At 36.9% G+C, this 17,856-nt stretch overlaps 2 protein-coding genes across 6 annotated transcripts in view; both read left to right on the top strand.

Moving 5' to 3' along the window:
- The window catches only part of LOC112308045 (transmembrane protein 237), a 42,396-nt gene extending 30,354 nt beyond the window's left edge, over positions 1-12,042 (top strand). For 4 of the 5 annotated variants that reach the window (XM_045198280.2, XM_053918941.1, XM_024564267.3 and 1 more), the window contains 9 exons: positions 1,324-1,461; positions 2,697-2,814; positions 3,596-3,753; positions 5,733-5,856; positions 6,088-6,279; positions 7,335-7,408; positions 8,099-8,192; positions 9,159-9,280; positions 11,418-12,042. In XM_045198280.2, coding sequence (XP_045054215.2) covers positions 1,324-1,461; positions 2,697-2,814; positions 3,596-3,753; positions 5,733-5,856; positions 6,088-6,279; positions 7,335-7,408; positions 8,099-8,192; positions 9,159-9,280; positions 11,418-11,485 — 1,088 coding nt within the window. In that variant the 3' untranslated portion in view covers positions 11,486-12,042. The remainder of the gene's footprint in view (positions 1-1,323; positions 1,462-2,696; positions 2,815-3,595; positions 3,754-5,732; positions 5,857-6,087; positions 6,280-7,334; positions 7,409-8,098; positions 8,193-9,158; positions 9,281-11,417) is intronic. The other variant, XR_008426203.1, reaches the window with a different exon arrangement.
- Positions 12,043-14,666: 2,624 nt separating this feature from the next.
- Positions 14,667-17,856, top strand: part of C2CD6 (C2 calcium dependent domain containing 6) — a 78,572-nt gene continuing 75,382 nt past the window's right edge. Inside the window, exon 1 of the mRNA XM_045198128.2 lies at positions 14,667-14,913. Coding sequence (XP_045054063.2) covers positions 14,908-14,913 — 6 coding nt within the window. The 5' untranslated portion in view covers positions 14,667-14,907. The remainder of the gene's footprint in view (positions 14,914-17,856) is intronic.

Genomic DNA, 17,856 nt, shown 5'->3' with positions numbered 1-17,856 from the left:
AGCTTCTTAAAGCTCATAGCTGATCAGACCTTACACTTGGTCAGAAACTTACTTTGGCTTACCATTGATTTCCTAATAAATGGAGGAATAAATGGAGAAAAAGAAAGAAATGGAGATGGATGCATAGAAAGAAAAGACATAGACACAGATAAAAAGAAAAGAGGTGCAAAGAGACTTAGATTTACAAATATACTGAAATGCTAGACTCTAAAAATGCACTCACCATAAACATAGACATGTACATCTGGACTTAGGAAGGTCACAGGTGGCGGATATAATAAAGACAGAGTTTGGAGCAGAGATACTGCTCTGTCCCAGCTGCCAGCACTTCCTTCTTGTAAAAGTTAGTGCCCTAGACATAAAAGGGGATATGTTGCTAGGTTATTAAAACTGTTCATTTTGATTATTTCAGTTTTTCACTGCTCTAGTTCTAAAATAGTGGGTGGTGGGGAAGAAGAGCTGTTTTCGTAGGATAGGTTGCTAGCAGTAAAATTGTAGAGAAAGGATACGTGCATTAGTAATATGATAAGATTGTGATAAATTGCTTTCAAGGAAGCTTTAGTTATTTATCGCCACCAACAGAATTTGAGCATCATATTCGCTAAATCCTTGACAACATTGGACAATATCAGTCTCCTAAATTTTTTGGTCAATTTAATGGGCAAAAAGTGCTTATTTTAGTTTTAATTTATCTGAATACTAATGAGGTTAAGTATATTTTTATTTATTAATACATTTATATTTCTTCTTTTGTGAAGAACGTGGACATGGGAATGTAGTCAAGTAAAATTCAAATCTGCCAAAAAGTGTCAAAATCTGTTCAAAGACTTGATGGGGGGAGAGATTGAAATGAATGACCAAATGAAGAGGTTTATAAATTATCTATTAACTCCAGTTGTCCATGATGATGTTATCATGTGTTAATTTACTAATGAAGTACCAAACAATATAAAGGCTAATAATTCTTAAGGCTTAATAAGACAAGTAAGAGAATTCTCTATGGTAACAGTTTCCATTATGTTTTTTTACCTTGTTGAAAATTCTGAAGCAACTTCTCCACCTCTCCTCCTTTTGGTCTTCCTAGTCCCCACCCCTTTTTCTTCTTCATTTTCCCTTGTTCCCTCATTTATTTCCTTTCTCAGCTTAAAACCTAAAGTTTCAGGTGAAGAGGAAGGAAATCAAGATTTGGGGCATAATCAGTTCTGTAGGAGAAGGAGTGATGATGATACAGGAAACATTCCAGTTCCCTCTTTTTCCATCTTTCGAAGACTCAGTGATCTTTGCTCAAGTTATCCCATTTTCTTCCACTCTGTATTTCTGTAGCGAGTGCTTCTTTGGAAGGCCTTGTTCAGACTGCTGTTCATAGGCCATCTGAAAGCAGTGAGCCACTACCTAAAGAACCCAAAGAGCATGTAGAAGCTCCTGTTCAAAGAAGACAGAAGAAGACAAGGCCACCTCTTGGTATGTAAAAACAAGGGTAGGTTGTGAAAGCAGTTGTGATTTTGGGTGTATTATTAAGAACTTGTCTGTTCCCATTTTTTTTTCCACCCATATTCATTTTTTTCTTCCTTGCTTAAAATTTTCTTCACTAGAGTAACTCCAACGCGATAAGTCAAGAGCACTTTGGAGTGTCTCTTTTGATCATATGTGTGTAGATTTTAAGGGAAGTGGTACAGATTCAGGACTAAAATAGAAAGTTTAGATCTTGATCTGTGTAAGAACTTAGTATATGATGAAATGGTTATTTGTGATTAGTGGAGAATGGTTGGGTTCTCTATTAACAATGATATTATAAGGCAACAGCCAACATTTATTGAGTTTTGCTATGTCCCAGGCACTGTTCACAGGGTAAACAATACTGTATCATTTATTTTGCCTATCAAATTGGCAATGCTTTTTAAAACTTACAAAATCCAAAAGTGTTGATGAGAAATGGGAACACTCATATGCTGCTGATAGGAGTATGAATTGGTATAGCCTGTTTGAATTTATAGGAATAGTAGTAACTACAACAGCTACAATAATTAAAGGATGTTAACTGTAATATTTTTGTAAGAGTAGAAACTAGTAATACCAAACATTTAACAGTGTGATCCTGGCTAAATAAAAACATTTTATTCATTTAATAGAAACCAAATAACCATTAACAGGATTGTTAAAGTGATATGGTGACGTGGGAAACCATCAGTAATATATTGTTGAGTCAAAAACAAAGGCTATAAAAGAGTATGTATAGAGGATCCCATTTTGCAAAATATGTTGTACTAATTTTTAGGGCTCCATAACAGATTACTACAAACTGGGTGACTTAAAACAACAGAAATTTAGTCTCTGATATTTCTGGAGGATAGAAGTTCGAAAGCAAGGCCGTGCTCCCTCTGAAGGCTCTAGGAAAGAATCCATCCTTGGCTCTTCTAACTTTGGTGGTTCTTAGCAGTCCTTGGCTTATGACAGCACAACACATTTTTCCATGTGTGTCTCTGTTGAATTATGTAATGTTTTTCCATATTTTTTGGCATTGCAATTTCAGATCTTTTGTTGTGTTTAAAGGTGTAACGTCTTAAAAATAAATGTGTAAGATGCTAAAAAAATTATTTGTCCAATTAAATTTTTTAAGGTTCTTTTATATTACAGAAGTCTTGTACATTATATTTCTTTTCACATTATAGTAATTTGAAAATTTACTCTTTTTTCAGAATTGGAGACTGCCTTCACCAAGAAGACATCTAGTCCACCTTTATTACGAAATGAAAATGGTATTGATGGGGAGCCAGCTGAGGAGCCAGTTATTCAAAAACCTCGAAGGAAGACGAAGTAAGAATTTACTTGATCTTCTAAATATTCTTCAGGGACACTCTGATGCTTGGTTTGGAGCTCCCCAACAAAAGCTTCTGATTAGGTCTTATAAATACTTGTAGTTGTATATCTCTAGGATAAGTAGTATTACAAAAATATCAGTTAAACCAATGTAATGATAAATTTGAAAAGTGTAAACCACTGAGAAAAGTAAAGTACTGTACTTAAATAGAATTCTTGGGAACTGTCTCTAAAAAAAGGGTAACACAAATATAACATTTTATATAAATAGCAAAAAATTACATGTGAAAGATACTAAAAATTAAAGGTAATATTAATAAAATAAGTGATTATAATTTATTTCCTCATGTTAACAGAATTCAAATTATGACTATTTCAGCAACAAGTAAAAATGTATATTTTAGCATGGGAAATTATGTCAGATAAATAGAATGACATACTTTAAAGAAGTACACCGGAAGGTATATAACACTATTATTTGAATTTAGAAATGACTCTATACTTAGTATCAGTACTTACATAAAATGATGTAATTTTAAGTCTGAAAAGAACCTTGCCAATCTAGTTCGGTCGCTTCATTGTCCAGAGGAGAAAACTGTGGCCCACACAAACATAGGCGGCTTGCTGCACAGGACAGTTAACAACTGATCTGTTCGAGTAAAAGCCACGTTTTTCCACTCAGAGTCCAGGGGTCTTTTTATTCTCCTTGCAGGTATCTCCTTATGTGAGTCTGTAAAAATTCAGTAATCATCCATTTTTTTATTCTCCCTGATTACAGGAAAACACAGCCAGCAGAATTGCAGTATGCCAATGAGCTGGGAGTAGAAGACGAAGACATAATTACCGATGAACAAAGTAGTCCTGAGCAACAGTCTGTGTTCACTGCACCCACTGGCATTAGCCAGCCTGTAGGCAAGGTGTTTGTGGAAAAAAGCCGTAAGTGGTTCATTGCTTTGGAACGTGAGCACTTGAAGAAGTGCGTAAGGATGTCACTTGACCTAGGAATTATACTTCTGGAAATCTGAATTAAGGAAATAAGCCAAAACAAGGACAAAAATTTATACACAATGGCAGTCATCACTCATTCATGAGAACGAAAAACTGGAGATAACCTAAATATAAAAGAGCATAGGAATAATTTCAGCAAGATATGCTTTATGCGTACAATAAAATCTGCCTCATTAAAAATAATGTTTAGGGAAAATTTTACATTTTTTGGAAAGAGTCTAATAAAAAATAAATATACACACATACATACTTTGATCTCAACTATAGATTGCATAGGACAAAAGACTAGAAGAAATATGCTAAAGTATTAATGCTGGTTGTTATATAATTTCTGGGTTATGGGATTTTTGGTAATTTAAAAAAATCCCTTATCCTCCACCCAATTTTTTTTAAGATTTAATTTTAGAGGGGAAGGGAGAGAGAAAGGAGGGAGAGAAACATCAATATATAGTTGCCTCTTGCACACCCCACACGGGGGACCCAGCCCGCAACCCATATTTTTATTCTTTGTTTTACTTTACCAGTTTTCTGCATTTGGTAGTGCAGGTGGTGGTGGTGGGTCAGATAATGATATAAATTCTATAATTAAAAATAAATGAGAGAACATACATGATCATATTACCGTATTAAATAAGAAATACGACATTATAGCCATAAATTCTTTTGGACAACAGTTCTGGTGTTATGTAGTGTTCACTGGTTGTAAGACTGCATTTGCAGAGTTTTAAGAAAAGCTTACCGGAAGCATGATCATGGCCACATGCTCCTCCCATGGATATGCTATATGCTGTGAATATACTGCCTAAAGAACTCATCTGAGACAAAGCTTAGTCCTTGAAATTCACAATTTAGATTTTATGTAAGTTGTTTTAAAACTGGTTCTGTAGTATCGCATCTGAGGGCCCTTTGCCAGTGAGAAACCTGTGACCCAGAGAGGCTAACTGACTTACCCGGGGTCTCAACAGTTGATTAGTGCAGAACTGGAACTCAGGCTTTCCTGACTTCTAGTCACATGCTTTTGCTAGCATACCAAGCGGCCATTTAATTTACTTGGAGCTATTATGAAGCAATATCATTCAGTCGTTTTTATTCTTGCATCCCTTAGCACAGAAACTTCCCTCTAAGAGTAACTGACCATAAAAAATATGAGTTGTCTGTCCAGAAGGTGTCTTTGCTTAGGGAAAATTATGTGATGCACCTCTGTCTGTGTTCTCCAAAATCCCTGGCAGCCAGGTTTGCAAGCGTGATTGAAACAGACTTCTGCCGCTGCCTGAGGTCCATTTGCGGGTCGGTAGATTATGAGGAGGGACCTCCTTGCCAACAGTGAAAGGGTAAAGCTCCGCTTACACAGTGTTGCAGTGCTGACACTTGAACTGATACTTTTCACAGGAATCTTCTTAAAACAAGTTTATGAAACAACCCATTTCTTTTCCGTCATCACAGAGTACCATGGACATACGCTGGTATCTTTTCCTAAGAAATGTAAAGTGTTTTCAAATATTGACTTGCCTTGATTTGGTTGACATTTGAACTTTAGTACTTCCAAAATCTATAAATTACAATATTTTAGACTTTGTCATGTTAAAGGTTGCTAGACTTTTTTCTTAGTTGGAAGTTCATTATTGTATTTCATTAAATATAATCAGTTTCTAAAACTATTACTTCAGCTTCATTTTGGTTTGAGAAGAAAGCACACGGACATTGTTTATTTTTCCTAAAGATGAAAGAAGTGCTGTGTTTAAACAACTGAAAGAACAGAGCCTTTTGAAATACGGACTGAGGGAGGATTTGAGAGAGAAAAACAGCAAAATTTCATATTCTATCTAAGGGTTCTTAAGTATGGAATAATAAAAAAAGATTATCAGGGTTGTCTTTTGTTAATTAATAATTGTGCAATGTGTTCTTAGGGCGATTCCAGGCCACCGACCGTTCAGAGTTGATAAAGACCACAGCAAACATAGATGTGTCCCTGGACACGAAGCCTTCCTGGACGACCAGAGATGTTGCGCTTTCAGTGCACCGGGCTTTCAGGTGGCTGCTTTTGCTGGCCTTTTCTTAAAACAAATACTCCATATATATAAAAGTGTTGATTGTTCAACACTGGTTAATAATCTGCCTTCTGTGTAGTAAAAAAAAAAAAAGCATGTGTTTTTGTGTGTGTGTGAAATGGCGAATTTTACTCTTATAGAAATAAAATCTTAAAATATTTTAGCTTTTTACTTTATTAATTCATGTAATAATAATAAACCCTTTTCCATTCAGGATGGTTGGTCTCTTTGCTCATGGTTTCTTGGCTGGCTGTGCAGTGTGGAATATTATTGTGATATATGCTCTAGCAGGAAATCAGCTTTCTAACCTCTCAAACCTTCTGCAACAATACAAGACCTTAGCATATCCATTCCAGAGTCTTCTCTACTTGCTTTTGGCTCTAAGCACAATTTCAGCTTTTGACAGGTAAGACGGTTGTGACTATAGATCCTGCTAACTTTTCTTCAGGAGGAAATGTTGAGCGAAATCTGTCACTGACTATGACAGTTTTCAAAACAGAATTATAGGATATTTATGTTATTTGACTTACTTTTAGGCCAGTCTGTTTTTGTTATTTTGGGAGGTTGGGGGTGGTTATACAGTAGAAAAAATAAATAACCAAAGTTTTAACTCACTTCAGCATCAACCCTAAGTTCAAAGTTTCTTCCAAATATAATCAACTCAAAAAGTCCCAAATGTAATCTAAATCATCTATATCAGGTACAGATGAGAGTTTGGATACTGTATCAGTTTCTTAGGGTTGCTGTAACAAATATAGCAAATGAGTGGCTTAAAACAATAGCAATTTATTCTCTCACACCTGGAGGCTAAGTCTAAAATCAAGGGGTCAGCAAGGTTTGTTCCATTACTGAGGGCTCCAGGACAGTCTGTTCCATGCTTCTCTCCTAGCTTCCAGTGGTTACTGGATGTTGTTGGTGTTCCTTGACTAGTAGATTCATCACTCCAATCTCTGCCTCTCTTGTAACATGGCAGTCTTCCCTGTGTATCTTTGTGTCTGGGCCTCTTCTCTCTCTCTTTGTATAATCCTCATCCGAGGATACGGTTTTTATTGATTTTAGAGAGAGAGGGAGGCCGAGAGAAACAGAAACATCGATTGGTTGCCTCCCTTACACACCCTGACCCAAGATCAAACCCGCAACCCAGGCCTGTGCCCGGACTAGGAATTGAACCTACAACCTTTTGTTGTGTGAGACAATGCTCCAATCGACTGAGCCACCCAGCCAGGGCAATGTGTCTTCTAAGTATACCAGCCATAATGGATTAAGGTCCATTCTAATGGCCTCATCTAAACTTAGTCACATCTGTAAAGACCCAATTTCCAAATAAACTGTAGCTACCTAAGGCTTAGTAAGAGAAGATAAATGTAGTAGCATTAGAATAGAGAAGGAAACACTAGAGAGAATACAGTTTTGTAAGAAGTTTACAGTTGCACTGTGACAAGAGACTTTTGTATTTTCTAGGATTGACTTTGCCAAAACATCAGTAGCAATCCGAAATTTTCTTGCCCTCGATCCAACAGCTTTAGCATCTTTCTGTGAGTAAATAGTTTAATTTGATAACTGTTATACTTGAGTTACATTGTAATTTTGAACAAAGAAAAGTTTATTTTTTAAAAGATTTTATATTACTGCCATCTATAAACATTACTTACAGATGTTCAGTAGAATTTATATTAAAAAACATGTTAAGCATAATTTTGATTAAATTTTTCAGTAGAGGTTGAACTAAATAAAAATTAATTTGTTCTATATTAAATAATATTTAACTTTTGTATTTTCTACTTGACATTAAGCAGATTGAGCTGGCAATGGCATTTCAGTAATAGTATTTTTTATCTTTTGGATAATTAAGAGTACATTTTATCCTAAGTTATGAAAATATTAATAAAACTAGCTTTAGAACCTTGAGTCAGTTACTTAATTTCTTAAAAAATCTTCTAGGTTCTAGTCATTCTAATAATGAAGTAGTGAGCACCTCAAAAGACCATTCTGTGTTCTTGAGAAATAATCCAGCCCATTGAAATTAATCAAATGAGGGGAGAAAAGGCATACAACTGTAATTGAATAACAATAAAAATTAAAAAAAAAAAGAAATTGATCAAATGAATTACTTTTATATCATCATTCCCTAAAGTACAGATTATTTTTTTCCTTAATCTATAAATTCAAAATAAACTTGGCTGTTGAAAATACATTATTAGTAATTTCATTTATCTTTTTCTCAGTGTACTTTACTGCTCTCATATTGTCTCTGAGTCAGCAAATGACAAGTGACAGAATACACCTTTACACACCTTCTTCTGTTAATGGTAGCCTCTGGTAAGACCTGCAGCAGCACTGGCAATTGTTGATGGTGATAACAGTGATAATGGGAGTGATGTTGGTAATGGCGATCATACTGGGAGTAATGGCAGTGATAATGGGTGTAATGATGGTAATAACAGTGGTAGTGGGAGTAATAACACTGATAATGGCAGTAATGATATTAATAAAAGTGGTGATGTGAGTAATAGATACATGTAAAAGAGTGGAAGGATTAGAATGGTATCATCTATAAAAAATAATAAAGACCCTGTTTTTGTCTCCAAAATTGTGGCAAGAAAATATCTATTCCTTTGATTACTGGATAACTATTGTTACAAACACATTTTTAATGAAATGTCTTCTTTTTACAAATCTGTTTTAAATCTCTTTAAGTTATGGTTTTAAAATGACACAATGAACTGGAAGAACCCTGTACCCTCACCCCCAATCTGGAGCCTAATACCCCAGAATAATGATGAGGGTGAGTAGCTGGGAGAGAGTAGGAAAACCAAGCAGTGCTAGAAAGAGAGCACACTGGGGAGCGCCACCTCCTCAGAGCAGTGGCCAACCTAGACTCTAAGAGGAGGCTGAGATTCCAGTTCGCAAAACTCAGAGGGGCAGTCTTTTCTGAGAGAGTGACTAAAAGCATGAAGTAAACAGAGAAAGGAAAGATACTTCATGAAGAGTAGGTAACAACGTAGCTGGAAGGTACACTTAGAAAAAATTTTTGCAACACTGAATTTCCATTTATATCAGTGTACAAAGCACATCTGGTTAGAATTCAATAATAACCTTTGAACCTTTGTTCTCATGATATATATTCATAATATATATGGTGTATTTTATAGGATATCGTTTTATTTCATTCTTTTGTTATAACTGTAGATGAAGACTGCTATGTTTTTAAAGTTTATTAAATTCATGTACTTAACATATGAACAAGAATGAAGACATTAATAATGAGTATTTCTGTATCTTTAGGGCAGCAGGAGCTGAGGAACAGGTTCTCCAGCCGTGGATCGTGGTGAATCTGGTGGTGGCTATTCTGGTTGGACTGTCTTGGCTTTTTTTGTCTTACAGGCCAGGCATGGATCTTAGTGAAGGTATTAAAGGACAAATAGCCCTGGCTGGTGTGACTCAGTGGATTGAGTGCCAGCCTGTGAACCAAGGGGTCCCCAGTTCGATTCCCAGTCAGGGCACATGCCTGGGTTGGGGGCAAGGTCCCCAGTAGGGGGCACAAGAGAGACAACCACACATTGCTGTTTCTCTCCCTCTCTCCCTTCCTCCCCCTCTAAAAATTAATTAATTAATAATTAATAATTATTAATTTAATAAATTAATTAATTAATTTTAAAAAAGAACAAATAGTATGAACATATAATGAAATCTTCTGTAATGATTTTAGAAATCTTTTAATGGCTATAGTTTATAATATTGTCATAGCAAAGACATAGTTAAAATAACAAAAACAGTGACGATAAAGTGAAACACAATACCAAGAGGAACAGGAGGAGGAGTGTCTAGGAGGGCGGGAACCTCAAAGCACTGAATGAGGGCCTTCTGTGGCCCTGGTGCATATTTAGGAGGTTGTTTTTTTGGAACCCTTCGAGAATTTTATACAAATTCTTTGCTCTTCATTTCTCCTATTCTCCCTTCAATCGAAGTCTCTTTATTTTGTCTTATTTTTTATTACAGTTTACTTTCAGTATTATTTTGTATTAGTTGCAGGTGTACAGCACAGTGGTCAGTCTTATACTTCACAAGGTCAAAATACCTTTTAATTTGAAATAAATCATGCTTTATCTATGTAGCCTGTCAGATGCATATTAGATTGAATTATTCTTACCGCTTTTTCTGTGTGGAACGAATTCTTAACCTTTCATGTCTAATAAAATGTTTAGTAATCATACCTTTAGTGTGCCCAGTGAAGTAAGATTGACTAGTCTCTAGTTCTCAGACCCTTTTGGATCCCCTGAAGGACAGGAGCCGCATTAGCAAACTGCTGGTCCTCTGGCACTGCTTTAGGGACTGCTTGCTCTTTGTAGTGTCAGTTGTATTTCCTTGGCAGGCGTTCCACAATCTCACCCTTGAATCTCTGTGATAGTTTCTGGACTTTGGTTATTTTTATGTTCTTGATTAGTGAACATTCTGAGCATTTAATTGCAATTTGATCGTCTGATTACAAACTGTCTCAAAAGTCTTGGAATGAGACCCTTCCCAGCATTTCCATTTGGAAAAACCAAGACAAAAAAATGTAACCTTGTATTTTCATTTATGAATGTACTTTTTTGTATCATTCTTATGTGGATTCACTAAATATCCTGTTGCTTTATTTCTTTTGATATATGTAAAGTATTTTTAAAAATCTTCTTAGGGTTTATGTATTTTGCTATTTTCTTTCACTCAGTATAGTTTTTAGCCACTCAAATATATTTTTCATTGAATATTTACATCAGAAAACTTTATTAGGTTCCTGAGGTTTTCTTTTTTAACATTTCTTGGTATTTTAATAAATGATGTATATATGCTAAGTAATAGTTTAAATGTAGAAATGTCAACTGATAACATTCTGTACTGTAGTTGGGGTTGAGTTGGCCAATGCAGTATTCAGTCTAAATCACAAAGCGTGTGTTATTTACAAAATACTTACTGAATGCTGCTCTCTTTTAGGGCCATGGGAATTATATAACATTTTATTTCCATGAGGATAAAAAAGTAAATATAAAATGGGGGTGCTAATACCTCACTTGTAGGATCATTACGGTGATTAAATGAGATAACACATTGAAGATATCCTGCAAACACCTCATGTGTTAGTTCCAGTCCTTCCTCTACATCTGTGCCCTACATTTTAGGTTATCATGATCACTATAGAATTAGACAGTTCAGCTGTGTGATGATCCTGTATTTTCCAAGTGACTTAAATTTCCTGGTGAGCGTTATTCTATTATCTCCATTATATATGTTTTATATTTCCAGGGGTTAACAATACTTAAAACTTGAAAATTTTTATTTTTACTTTTCAAAAAATTTTAAATGCAAAACTCGTACATTTGTCAGCTCACCTTTTAAATCAGATCTTACTATCAAGAATTCTTGTACTTGAGGATTTTCTATTGTTATATTATTTTCTAATATATATGTCAATATTTTAAAGGACTGTTTATAATTAAACTAAAAATCTTTTTCTGAGGTACTGGGAAACCATGTTAAATATGATCTGTTCATTTCCTCTTTCAGAGTTGATGTTCTCCTCTGATGTGGAAGAATATCTTGATAAAGATAAAGGAATCAAAGCCTCTTCCTAATACCAGCTCACCTTCAGAGGAATAATTACCCAGTATTTAGAATTTTTCTCATTCTTGCTTTTAAATGTATTTTTGTAAAATATGTACAGGTGTATTTGGAATTGACTTTTTGATTATATAATACTGAAAAAATTAGCAAATTATGGAAAATGTTGAAATTGTATCTGTAACTTATATCCATTTATTTCAATAGCATTATTATCTTAATGACACAAGAGATAATGAGCTAGAAACCAGTAGGTAAAAGTGTTTATTTCCTGTTCTCTCAAATTAAGTGCATTTATAATCATTAACTTAAAAAGCACTAATACAGAAAAAGACATAACTTTAATGTTACAAAAGATGTATCAGGTTTAAACATAAATTTAGGGAATAGGGAAGAAGGGAAAAAAAGACTTTCATTATTTGTTTTTGATGTCTCCTTTCTGAATTAATTGAAATATGAAATTTGTCTTTTTTGAAATGGATTAATGGTTGTGTATCATGTAATAAGTATAATGTGATATAATTTAGTTTGAAAGGTGCTTCACTTTATGGCTAATAAAAAGAAAATGTTATCCTTTTCATTTGAAGAGTCTTTTAACTGAAAAAGTTTACTTCCCTTAAAACCTGTATCAGTGGTTCCCATAGCTGGTTGCACATCAGAATCATTTAGGGAGCTTTAAAAACACAATATAGCAAAAGAGAAGCCGAGTAGCCTAAGAGCTCAGGGAAATAAAGGAAGGCCAAGTGAACTTGTTGAGCTGACACTCAATTGACTTTTGTAGAACCCCTGCCTCTGCCTCTGTTTTTACATGACAAGAAATATGAGTAGAAATTCACTGTGCCTATTCTCAAGCTCTTTGTCAGATCTTTGGTTCTTGAAATTCAGTCTTGATGTGGGTCCTGCCCTGGAAAAGGTCTCTTCAGAGCTGTATCCAGTGGGCCTCAACTGGTATGAAACCCTAGAACTGAAGATAATAGTATGACTCTATGGGATCTATGGGAAAGGTGTCTCAAAGGCTCTGGAGTGCATCAATAAAACTATTGGGCCAGCCCTGAGTAGCAAGCAGCTAAATGTTTTAGCAAAGAAGAGGGTTGAGAAATTGATGATAGAGAGGGATGGCTCTGAGAATAGGTCTGAGTTTGGTGTAAGCAGCATAGTAGGAGTGTTTTGCTGTCTATAAGGCCGGAGTTGCTGAAAAGGGAATTTCCCCTACTGTCACAGAACTGTGAATCCACTGGCATCCTGCCAGTTCCAGCTTTCACTGATCAGCGATGGTCTTCATGCTGGCAGCAAGCTGGCGGTGCAGGAGTTCATGATGCCCCTTGTCAGCAGACTTCAGGGAAGCCATGCTCATTAGACCTGAGGCTTGCCACACCTGGACAACGTCATCAAGGAGAAATACGAGAAAACCAAGGTGGGGGGGTTGTGGTAGGCAGAATAATGTCTTCCCAAACTGTCCATGTTCCAATTCCTGAAACCTTACATAGCAAAAGGGATTTTGCAGATGTGATTAAGGTTGTAAACCTTGAAATAGGGAGATTATTCTGTATTGTATGGTGGGCCCAGTGTAATCACATGAGTTCTTAAAAACAAACTTCCATTGTCATATGATGAAAGAAGGGTCAGTTGTGATGTTGATTGCTTTGAAGAAAGGGGAGGGGGCCACAAGCCAAGGAGTGCGGGTGACCTCTAGAAGCTGAGAACAGCCTTTGGCTGACAGCCAGCAAGGAAATGGATATGAGCTCCATCCTACATCTTTAAGGAACTAAATTCTGCTAACATCCTGAAAGCAAGGAAACAGACCTTCCCCTAGGACTCCCAGAAAGGAATTCAGCCCTGCTGACACCTTAGTTTCAGCCTGGTTAGACTGGTGTCAGATTTTTGACACACAGAACCATAAGATAGCAAATGTGTATTGTTTAAGCTGCTATTTGTGGTAATTTGTTGTGGCAGCAATAGAAAATTAATATAGGGTTGAATGGGGTTTTGCTCCCAACACTTTAGAAAAGAGAAGCTCTGGAGCTGCTGTGAATGCCATTGGGAAAGCTGGCTACATTGATAATATTGTAACTAGTGGAGGCATAGTTGCCTTTGAGTTTTTCAAGTCTTGGCAGTATGATTTGAATTTTAAATCTCCTGAGTTGCTGGTGGATCTGCATAAATTTTCATCAGGGAAAATCCAGTAGTGGCTATCAAAAAACCTTTGGCTATGACGATGGGGAAAGTTGGAAGAAGTTCATTGCTAATGTATATTTCCATGATTGGCTCAAAATCATCATTTTCCTCATCTTTCTCCTCTCATAAAGTATGGGTAGAGCGATGTACTTAGAAGAGCTTCTTAGGTATCAACAGACAAGATCCCTAGTGTGTTAATTTTTTTAGGGTGCAAAATAGTGTTCAGTAATTAATATGTACCTCCCCCCAAGCAGAACAAAACATATATAGGCTCCTGGGCCCCATCCCCAGAGATTCAGATTCAACGGATCTGAGGTGATTCCTGAAAACCTACCTTTAGAAAGATACCCCAGGTGATTGTGGTATAGCCAAGTAGACTAGCTGGCATTTGGGGCCTCTGGCCTCTTTGCAATCTATTATGAAACACAAAGCTTGGATTGAAATAGATGACTTACGCTTGGTCACATTGCTAGGTCTGTGTGAAGACAAAAACAAAAAAAAGTAAAACATGGTACCTGCCTTCTAGAAGCTTATAATCTAGTCAGAAGACAGGTATGGGAGTTGAAGAATCTAGGATAAAGTACTGTAATTATAAATTGAATCATAGTGTAATCTTTCGAAATTAGCTTTTTCTACTCAGCATAATTTCCTGGAGATTCATTGAGGGACAGTGTAAGGAAGTAGCGATTGACATTGTAAGTCTCCCAGAAAGCACTGGTGCAGGGGGAGGGCCTAGGCTGGGTTACAGGCCGACTAGAAATCGAACCGGTTGATTGATCACCATGCTTGAGCAGCCTGGCGGCCCACCAGTAAGGGAAACTGAAATGACCCTCCCAGGTCGCTACACTCGTACGCTCCCAAAGTGAGCCGGGACAGGAGCGGGACCTACACGTGCGCGTCACGCAGTGTTGTGCGCGGGTGCGTGGGGGTTGGAGGCGGGGGCGGGGAGAGCGCGGGAAAAGACGTGAGAGGGCTGCGCCTGCGCAGTAGCCAGCCGTCAGTTAGGCACAGACCCTCCGGGCAGAGGATGAAGGGAAGGATCCTCCCCGACAGAAGACTAGGGTTTCCAACACGGCTGATAACCACGGCGGGCGTGTCCACTCCTTGCTCACAGCCCGCACCTTCAGAGGAGTTCCCATACTTTCCTGGAAACCACGCACATCAGAGGGTCGGAGTTTTCTTAAGTTGGTAACTTCCAGGAGTCGGCCATACCACGGTCCTGCTGGGGGACCAGGCCAAGGAGGACACAGGGCAGTGCCTGATGGATGTGAGTGCCCCCCCTGCACCCCCCAGGGGAGCCTGTCCCCTACCCGACCACCTAGAGGGACAGGGAAGGACAAAGGGGTCAGCGCAGGCAAATGGGAGGGAGGGAGACCTGTCCGAAATTGGGAGGTGGTAATACCTGAGAAAGATTTTGACAATTATTTAACGTGTCAGAGCCTCGTTTTATTAACTGTTAAATGAATACAGTAACTGCCTACCTTACCTACAGAGTTATCTGAAGAACCAAAGGAGATAATGATATAAAGTGCTTAACAATGCAGAGCACAAAGTAGAGTCCACAAGTGTTAGCTGCTGTCCTCATCTTCATCGGGATTTCATTTATGTGGCTAAAGCGCTGAACTCCAGACACTTTAGTCACCCTTGTTTTCAGTACCTGGGGTTCTTTTCTTTTTCCAAATAAATGTCCTAACATCATTTAAAAAAAAAATCCATCTTTGCCCTAATGACTGGAGATGTCACCTTTACACTACGTTATCATATGTATATATTTTTTCCTGGGCTTTCTATCTATTCCACTGGTCTGTTTATCAATTTCTTTATATTACATCAATATAACATAATATACAATATAAACTGTAACTTGCTTCTTTATGCTTTTACACTTGTTTCTTCTGTTTAGGCTCCTCTCCTACTTCTTAATTTTTTACTTCTTCAAACCCACTTGAAGTATCATCATCTCTTTCCCTAACACTCTCTCCCCAACCCCCTTATTTGCCTTGTGTTTCTGAGATAGTTCATGGGCATTCTGAATGGGGCTTGCTACTGGAATCTTACCCCTTGTTCCTCTTTAGCTCCAGGGTTGTGACCGTCAGTATTTGTGAGAAAGGGGGCAATCAGATGAGGAAGTAAGTCTCAGCTTTATCCAAGGCTTTCTGGTAATGAGTCTAAACTGAAAACTATTAGGCTGTCAAATGGAGATGGTGAACCTCCTTCATTCTGAACAGACTGTGCCCAGGTGGGCGTATGCATGGCAACTGGCAGCTTAAAGCCTCCAGAAAAGGCAGATTTAGGACAGTGAGACATAATTATAGGAACACAGATGAGACTCTGTATCAATGGTCTCCAAATTTCTTTCATTGCACAATCTTGGCAGTAAAAATCATGTGAGCATTATCACCAATGTTTGTACATTTATTTACACATTACATAACATACTGAAATTTACTGTATAAATTGTACAACATACAAAATTAAAAATAAGAAATACTGTGGAAAACAGGATGGAATTTCCTCAAAAAACTGAAGATGTTGCTACCTTTTGATCTAGCTATCCCATTGCTGGGCTTATACCCTAAGAATCCTGAATCACCAATTCAAAAGAACCTATGCACCCCAATGTTCATAGAAGCATTATTTACAATAGCCAAGTGCTGGGAACAGCCTAAGTGCCCATCAGTAAATGAGTGGATCAAAAAACTGTGGTACATTTACACACTGGAATACTACACAGCAGAAAGAAGGAGCTTCTACCCTTCGTGACAGCATGGATGGAACTGGAGAGCATTATGCTAAGTGAAATAAGCCAGGCTGTGAAAGTCAAATACCACATGAACTCACCCATAAGTGGAACTTAATCAACAAAACAAACAAGTGAGCAAAATAGAACCAGAGACAATGAAATTAAGAACAAACTGACAGTGACCAGAGGGTAGGGGAAGGGGGATAACAAGGGAATGAAGGGGTAGGGGCAAGTCAAGGAACATGAATAGAGGACTCATGGGCACAATGAGAGGGGATTGACTGTGAGAGTGGGGGTTGGATGGGGCAGGGGAGAGCAATGGGGAAAAAGGTGGGATAACTGTAACTGAACGACAAAAAATATTAAAAAATAGAAATTCATTCAATTATAAAAAGTAAATGTTTCTAAAAATGATTTTTAATTTCATTTTGTTTATTAGTGGTAGAAACTCATCAAGGATCTCTATATTTGAAAAGCTTGATTTAGTACTTTGTGATGTAGTGATTTGAGGTTCTGGTTCTAAGGCACACTTACTCCAGTATTTGTTCTTAGTGCTGTTATATTTGGAAAAAAATACTATCAAAGATTTGCAATTCCAAAATGGAAGAGGTGCATCTTGGTTGTGCTTAGTAAATCACAATACTTATTTGTCATTTCTGTTCTGTTTTGCAAACTTTTAAATTCAGATTTTATCAGTAAGGTATCATCTTTTCTGATTAATTAGTTCTGGCAAACTAATTGGAAGGCATTGCATTTCTATATTTAAAAGGAAAAATGGTCTCTTAACTTGCTGAAACTTTCATTTGTGAGATTTTTTAACAAATAAGAAAATTGTTTCTAAGTTTTTTATGTGTAAAAGCATGAGTTTCTAGTTATAACACATTTGCATACACATAAAATAACATTAGATGGAAGTATTTCCAATCGTTTTCAAAATTTTACCACCTTAACACAAGTTTATTGCAAAGATATGTTTTTTCTCTTTTTTTAATTTAAAATTTATTTTTTCAATTACAAATTTCAATTACAATAACATTCAATGTTATTTTGAATTGGTTTCAGGTATACAGCATAGTGGTTAGACAATCACTTACTTTGCAGTGTTCCCCCAATATTTCCAGTGCCCAGCTGGCACCATACATTATTACAGTGTTGTTGACTGTATGTCCTGTGCTGTACTTCACATCCCTGTGACTGTTTTGTAACTACCAATTTGTGCTTCTCAATCCCTTCACCTTTTTCATCCAGTCCTCCAACCCCCCTCCCTCTGGCAACCATCAGTCTGTTCTCTGTATCTATGAGTCTGTTTCAATTTTGTTTGTTCATTAATTTTGTTCTTTAGATTCCACATGTAAATGAAGTCGTATTTGTCTTTCTCTGACTTATTTCACTTAGCATAATACGCTCTAGGTCTATCCATGATGTTGCAAATGGTGAGATTTCACTCTATTTTTATGGCTGAGTAAT

The sequence above is a fragment of the Desmodus rotundus genome, chromosome 2 (genome assembly GCF_022682495.2).
Source record: "Desmodus rotundus isolate HL8 chromosome 2, HLdesRot8A.1, whole genome shotgun sequence".
In the NCBI taxonomy this organism is placed as follows: domain Eukaryota; kingdom Metazoa; phylum Chordata; class Mammalia; order Chiroptera; family Phyllostomidae; genus Desmodus; species Desmodus rotundus.
Note: the sequence above shows the minus strand (reverse complement) of the source record. Positions and strands in the feature narration are given on the sequence as shown.